Source organism: Octopus bimaculoides, chromosome 12, assembly GCF_046866305.1.
Source record: "Octopus bimaculoides isolate indiv1 chromosome 12, ASM4686630v1, whole genome shotgun sequence".
Taxonomy (NCBI): domain Eukaryota; kingdom Metazoa; phylum Mollusca; class Cephalopoda; order Octopoda; family Octopodidae; genus Octopus; species Octopus bimaculoides.
Window position 1 is genome coordinate 49,757,776 of NC_142939.1, and position 8,451 is coordinate 49,766,226.

Sequence of the window (8,451 nt, forward strand, 5' to 3'; positions counted from 1 at the left end):
TCCCGGCGATGCGTTGTGTCCTTGAGCAAGACACTTTATTTCACGTTGCTCCAGTCCATTCAGCTGGCAAAAATGAGTTGTACCTGTATTTCAAAGAGCCAGCCTTGTCACACTCTGTGTCATGCTGAATCTTCCTGAGAACTACGTTAGAAGTACACGTGTCTGTAGAGTGCTTAGTCACTTACACGTTAATTTCACGAGCAAGCTGTTTCGTTGATCATATCAGCAGAGACCCTCGTCGTCGACGGAGTGCTCCTGTATATGTATATATATATGTGTGTGTGTGTGTGTGTGTGTGTATGTGTGTGTGTGTGTGTGTGTGTGTGTGTGTGTACTCATATATAGTTATATATTGTACATGTCAAATGAGTGAATATGTATACGTTACATATATATATATTGAGTCAGAGAAACAAGGAGGAGGAGACGAAGGAGACACACAAATTGCTGGTTAGCTGAATAGATAGATAGATAGATAGATAGATAGATAGATAGATAGATAGATAGATAGATAGATAGATAGATAGATAGATGATGTATTGCAGTAATTAAGTATAGACAATTAAATTGAATGCGCTCGATAATATAATGTAGATAACAATAGCAAACACCGTAAAGATACGATTAATTATAAATGCGATGTTCTCATATTCTTTACACAAGTTTCTTGTCTCTTCTCTGTCTTTTATGTGATGTCTGAGTTGATTGATCAGCTTGAGGTGAGAGCTCGTATATCTTCGTTCTGTCATATGGTTCCCGTTCCAGAAATCCTTGCTGCATCTTAGAGATAACTCTTTACAAGAATTCTCGGTAGAGGGCGTCAGTTCTGCTGTGTATGCAGTGTTGTCCTATTAAAAAAAAAATTTTAAGTAAAAGGGAAAAATAAAAGATATATTACATTATCACAAATAAAAATCGTTTTAAAAACAAATTATTATATAAGTGAAGGAGTGGCTGTGTAGCTTGTTTACCAACCACATGGTTCCAGGTTCAGTCCCATTGCGTGGCACCTTGGGCAAGTGTCTTCTACTATAGCCTCGGGCCGACCAAACCTCTTCATTGACGTGTTGTGTTAAATACATACTACGAGGGGTGCGGAAAAGTTCCTGGCCTTAAGGCTATTGCGAAAGGCCTGATTAGAGGCCCAAATTTCTGAGTTCTTTTTACAGGGCTTAGAAAAAAATGAAGGACCGCTGCAATAAGTGTGTGAATCTGAGAGAGGAATATGCTGATTAAAATCATAATTAACTGATCCTCCTGTATTTTCTTTTACCGAAAGTCAGAAACTTTTCAGCACCCCCTTGTATATATCAGAGAGATTCGAAAATCATTTCAATAGTGATGCACGAGAACGTCAAATGCTTCGGCCATCTTCAGACTAGTCAATGTACCTAATATTCCTTTATGATGAAATCCATCAGGGATTAAGATATTGGTTTCAAATTTTGGCACAAGGCCAGCAATTTCGGGGGATGGGATACGTTGATTGCATCGACCCCAATACTCAACAGGTATTTATTTTATCGATCCGTAAGGAATGAAAGGCAACGTCAACCCGGTGGAATTTGAATTCAGAACCTTAAAACGGACGAAATGCCGCTTAGCATTTTTTCCGGCTTGCTAATGATTCTGCACGCTCACCGCTTTTCAGTGATTAGCATATTCATGTTCAAAACTGCCGGAACATATCAAAAAAGAATATGTATACCATCGTTTTGATTCTCACTGTTTACCGTGCACATAACGATTTATTATCGACTGATGAGTATCAACACGCATCAGCATATAACTTGTTTAGTAAATCCTATAAATAAGAGCCAAAAACATTTGTTAGGTTCATTAATCTGGAGCACCTTTGGCTAATGAGACACACAAGGTCGAAACACCGGTGTCCCAAAGTTCGGAATGAATATGTATGTCATCGGAGAAAAACCGGAGTTATTAAGATGACGGATATGTCGACTGGGTTTTCTTTTCTCGCTACATAGTTATTTCTAATTAACTTTTTAATTTTCTTCGTGTTAAACATTTTAACACAGACAAAATAATTTCTTAAAAAGCTTTATAGAATTTTAAAAAAAAAAGAACAAATACAGAAAATGAGAAGTTTGGGCATTCATACCTTTTCACACAAAAGCATTACCAACAAAAATTATGAAGGAAAATAATTGACTAAACTTTAACTGGATATTGAAAATTTCAGTTTTTATTTCGCTATTCTTGCTTACAACAAAATGTTTAGTAATTTTAGTGTGAACTGAGATGTTGTCTTGTTACTTTTTGCCCTCTTTAGCTATTGTTGTACTTATTGATTGTTGCTGTTGTAATTGGCTGTGGTCGTCGTCGTCGTTGTTGTTGTTATTATTGTTGTTATAGTTCTTTTCGTTGTTGCTATCTATTGTTGTTGTTGTTGTTGTTATTGTTATTTCTATCATTTTGTTATTGTTGTTGCTGTTCTTGTCATTTTTGTTGATGTTCCTTCTTACGATATTCTTGTACTTGTCATTGTTGTTATATTTTTGTTGTAATTTATTACTTTTTTTTTGTGAATATTTCAGGAGGGCTTTTTGTCTTGTTTTATTTCCTTCTTATTTTATTAGTTGTCTTCGACATTTTTCTTTCTGTTTTCTAAAATTCTTTATTTTAACCAAAAAATATCAATGATTTTTACGAATGCAAAAAATACAAATATTTTCTTTTATATTTTTCTCGTATATTTTATTTCTCTTATTTTGTTTATTTATTTTGTCTTTGATGTCTTCCCGCCACAGCCATCACCCCACAACTTTTCTCTTTTCCCCCTCCTTCTTCAGATAATTACTGTACTGACTGTTCACAGTGTGTCTACGTTACAAACCAAACTCTCTCTCTCTCTCTCTCTCTCTCTCTCTCTCTTTCTCTTTCTTTCTTTCTCTCTCTCTCTCTCTCTCTCTCTCTCTCTCTCTCTTGTACTTAACTTTCCACAAAGAAAATGTTAGTTGGCTTCAGTTATCTTTTGTTTTTTTAATTTCCAATGACTTTCTATTTGCTGCAGTACAAGTAGTTACAGTAGCAGCAGCAGCAGCAGCAGCAGCAGCAGTAGCAGTAGTAGTAGTAGTAGTAGTAGTAGTAGTAGTAGTAGTAGTAGTAGTAGTAGTAGTAGTAGTGTCTGTTTTATGAATTTTTTTCCTTTCACCAAATGAAGGGTTAATGTTTCCATACATCAATGTCTTCAGACAACCGAAGTGCTAATCTAAGACATATATACTTATATGTGTGTGTGGCTGTGGATACACATGCATATATGTGTGTGTATATATATGTGTGTATACAGGTATGTATATATATATATATATATATATATATATATATATATATATATATATATATATATATATATTTATATATAAATATATATATGTGTGTGTGTATGCATGTATGCATACATACTCACACATACACACACGTACAGTTTTCTGTTTATAGAATACTTTACTTTGGGTGGTGGTGAAGATTACAGGAGTGAATCCAGTTGCAGTTTAACTACAGCTGAAGTTTGCACTCCATTATTTACATTCAATAAATAAATACTTCTACGACGCGCACGTCACCTACCTCCAAAAATGTGAAGTATTCCAGAAGAGGAAAAACAGGAGCGAGGGAAAATAATATCATGCGAGATGACATAAGAGTATAGATGACTTTTATTCAAAAAAATAAGAAAGAAACAAGAGAGATATGAACGGAAAAGAAAGAAAAGAAAAAGGGAGGTAGAGTATCAGAAGATGGAGGGGGAGAAGGAGATGGGCCATATACCCCCAGAACAAGTGGTGGAGGGGGGCTCAGTCGCGCCCCGAAATAATGACCGAGGTGTTGCCGCGGAGAATAGCCAGTAATACTCACTGCAACACTCATTCCACCTCATGGGGCTAATTTCTCCGACGAGCCGCTGTTACCCCTATTTTGCGGAGTCCAAGAACCCCTGACGTTTCGATGGTAACAGGCAGAAATTGATAGCGACCGGTCAGGCTCCTATATTTATTGGTTTTTTTTTTTATGTAATGACAGGAATATTTCAACCCCATTCTGAATTAAGCCTTTAGCATTTAGATTAGCCTGTCAAATTTACAGCTTATTTATTATAATTGTTTTGGATTAATCATACATTATCTTGTAGCTTTGAGGTTTCGATGATGCGTTTGTTTACTGCAGGGTAGTTGTGAGAGGTCTGATCCACTCAGTTTGCACATAAAACAGGTGGAACATTTGGGCCTGATATGGCCAATTTAAATGCTAAACAGTTAAGATTTAAAAGTACCAAGACGATCGCCACTATTTCTGCCCCTCAACAAGAAGAAGGCGCACGTTTGGACACTTATTTTCAGTCACTACAATTGTTTCTACGCAACGTAGTTCTCCGGGCGTGCAGGTACGTGATTATGCACCTGTTTCTCTGCATTATGAGATCTAGTTGTGTTTCCTCAGGCGATATATAAATGTTGTCTCCGTAAGTTCAGATTCTCGGTTTTAAGAGCACCCTCTCTGTCTGTCATAGCCTCGTGTTAGTAGTAGCCTGCACGCCTAGAGAACTACGTTGCGTAGAAACAATTGTAGCGATTGAAAATAAATGTCCAAACGTATTCCCTCTTATTGCCTCCAATTTTTTTCAGTTATCTATACACACACGACAGAAGCCCAAATGCAAACTGGCTTCACATTGTGCTCTACTATGTTCTCAACAAAATATACCACACACACACACACACACACACACACACACACACACACACACACACACACACACACATACATATATATATATATATATATATATATATATATATATATATATATATATATATATATATAAATTTAAGACGCGCTCGTTCAGAATTCGGTCCCGCACCGCGAAAATTTGGGCGTGTGTGTGAGGGGTCTCGGTGTCCCTGTGTTTCTGTGTATGTGTGTATGCCTGTGTATGCGCCTCCTTTACATATTGCAGGTGAAACTCTGATGCTGCGTGAAAAAGTGTAACTTAGCGAATCGATTGAACATAGATCGATAAAATGAGTGCCACGCAGAAATAATTCCTAACATCGATATGATCGACTAGTAAAAGATAAAAGAATTTGTTTTTAGTATTTAAATGAATGTTGTTTCGCTGTTTATTATTACAGTCACTAATTACCAAAGTCGCAAACACAATTACAGCCACTAATAATTGGTAAAACTACCAATGCTAACTACTATAGCTACCAGTAGTTATTAATGCCACTCGTAATTATTAAAGCAGTCTTTATTAACTATTATAACCATCAATAATTACTAAAGCTCCAAGTTTTTGAAACAAACTGTATTGTAATGTATCTAAGTGTGTAAACATATTTCTATTATACTTCGTGTTTCGTGTGATTTCGTTGTCTGTATAGTAAAAACCGTAATTTTTCTAATATATGATATGTTAGATAGAGATGGACGTGTACTTAATATTCAATTAACCTATTGAAACAAAACAAAATCATGAAAATCAATAGCAGTCAATTTTGCTTAGTAATAATCGATAAAATAAAAAAAAACGTGGACCTTCAATCTTCAGCAGTTTTTGAAACATCGGGGTGGAGATTCACGCAATCAATCAATCAAACAAACACCACAAAACAGTGACACCTAATTTGTTGGTGGTTGGATATATTGGATAGTGAGGAATGAAGGGTTTGTGAGTGGATAAAAGTTACCAAATCTAGGAGTTGTTTTCTAAGTTGGCTACAAAATCCTTTCAAATTCAACGATAGGAAATGTTAATGCTATTTTCTAGTACCTGAGTTACTGTGCAGTCTGCGGGCAATGTCCCATGATGCATGTACATAAGCCTAAGCGAGTGAATCTTCACAACCATGATCACATGATGTTATCGTAGTAGTCACATGTCCTTATTCCAATGATATTTTACGAATGTGCTCCCATTAACATCTAATGACACATTACACGTACCATTACGTGATTTATAATATACCAAAAAATAGAATTAATATGATAAACACATTACAGAAATTTAGCCGATAGTCTTGTATAGCAGAAAAAGAACTTCATGTATGAATTGAAATATCGGCTATGCTACCTAAATTTAGCTTTATAAAAGTGAAAGGCTATAGAAGGGCTCTTTAATAATAACTATGTTGCTTTATTCGCCGAGATACACAAGAAACATTTTATGAGACCATATTCGGAGTTAGTTTATTACGAAAGTTATCTAGGTCGCTGCCACATATAGTATAACATCGAAATAAAATTCCCACCAAAAACAAACCGACACTCAAGAAAAAATAACAACGTATAATAGTAAATATATAGAACTTCTCTTCTCTGTATATCAGCAATAATTTGTGACAACCATCATCACCAACACTAATACTATATTTTACAAGTTAACTTTGTTTTACGCTTTTTTTTCGCTTGTTAGACTCTGTGTATTTATCTATCACATTCTCCATCAACCTATTGTTTTTTTCTCAAAAATGTTCCGAAGCTTTTAGTAGTTTAGTTTACTTCTTCGTTGCGTATGATGGATGTACTCACACATACATGCAATCAACCAAACGTACATACGCATACGTACGCATACAAAACCAAAACAAGCACGCATATATACACACATATGTTATATAACACATACATAGCATATATGGTTTATACAAATATATATATCTTTGTGTTTACGTATTATATATAGGATATATATTATATATTATGTCTATTATATATGTATATTTATATATATATATTTACATGCATATTTATTTATATATATATATATATATATATATATATATATATATATATATATATATATCATATATAATTATATATGTTATACTATATCATATTGTATACATATGTAAGGTGGTGTGATGCCAACATTTTAACAACCAGTTCGAATAAATGACAGAGCTATAACAACCGGTTTGCTGAGCTACAGAAGTATCAACAATCATTTCTGTACAAAAAAATTCTCATTCGGCAATACAATACAGCTTCATTAATATATCTCTTGATTAATATAACATTAAAATATTTTTAAATCAAAAACACAAGGAAACTAAAGATGGCAGTCTGCTTTGATAAAAATTTGTTGGTATTAAGTTCTGAAGATTGGTAAATGTTATTTGGTGAGAGATTTGTATAAATTATTTCATCGTTTTGACCTTCGTCAGACAGTAAAAGAATGGGATAAAAATTGAAGTCTATGAATTTGTTAAATGGGGAAGTATCACCAAAAGGCTAACGTGGGAGGTTGAATGACCAAAGATTCAAGGTAAATGGAGTTAAATGTTGGACAAAATGGTAGATGAATATATCTCTCATACATTGACTAAAATAATATAATATAGGATAAAACCTTTATAAGAATTTATCAAGTAGTCAGCGTGAAAAAACCCCATAAGGAAAAAAATCATTGGTTTTTTTTCCATAAATATATATAATTTATATAAGGGCATTAACTATATAGTAATGCCTCACGCTTAGAGGGACTAAATAAGTCAAAAACTACCAAAAAATAAGCAACATATTTACCGAAAGCGAGGAAATGCAGCTTTCAAAATTAATCTCTTAAAAACATTTAACTTAACGGCAACCCACTGGTTTCTCAATCAATACAGCAAAACTGTGAAGTAAGCTGCATCTTTTGTTCATCAGTACACGTATGGTCGAGACACATAAAAATAAACAAGAATCAACATACCACGATGTACCCAACATAGTACGATGACTTGCCATTAAGTTAAATGTTTTTAAGAGATTAATTTTGAAAGCTGCATTTCCTCGCTTTCGGTAAATATGTTGCTTATTTTTTTGTAGATTTTGACTTATTTAGTCCCTCTAAGCGTGAGGCATTACTATATAGTTAATGCCCTTATATAAATTATATATATTGACTAAAATATATAGAATTACCAAATGAAATATTGAGGATGTGTGACAGGAATGTAGACAAATACAATGCATCAAACAACTACATATATATAGAGAGAGAATTTCAGCTACAGTAACAGAATAATTATCTGAAGGTAAATGACGACTATTCAATGTGGATATCCTAAAGAGTTATGAATTTTTTCAGTGATGGTCAGAGTTTTCAGTCTTGCATGAAGGGATTAAAGTTTGATTCGGTGCAAAACTCATTACATATTAATATTGGTTATTACAGTAATGCAACAAAACTAACCAGTTACGTATGGATTACAAAAGAACACGTTACTATATTGACATCAGATATGAGATCCACGAAACATTTATGCCATACAGAGATAGAACAAAGCCCTACCGATAATATACAGCTGAAAACAATCTGGTACAGAAGAAACTCCGTAAACCATCGCACAGTCTAAATAGCAAATCAGAGATCTTCAGTATATGTCGCCATTTTGAAAAATACCTCATACACTTAAAGTTAATTCATCCACCTGATTGAAT

General features: G+C 34.1%; 1 protein-coding gene across 1 annotated transcript in view; it reads right to left on the minus strand.

Annotated features, from left to right (window-relative positions):
- Positions 1-431: 431 nt before the first annotated feature.
- The window catches only part of LOC106875368 (neuronal acetylcholine receptor subunit alpha-10), a 93,358-nt gene continuing 85,338 nt past the window's right edge, over positions 432-8,451 (minus strand). The window contains exon 9 of the mRNA XM_014923462.3: positions 432-848. Coding sequence (XP_014778948.1) covers positions 549-848 — 300 coding nt within the window. The 3' untranslated portion in view covers positions 432-548. The remainder of the gene's footprint in view (positions 849-8,451) is intronic.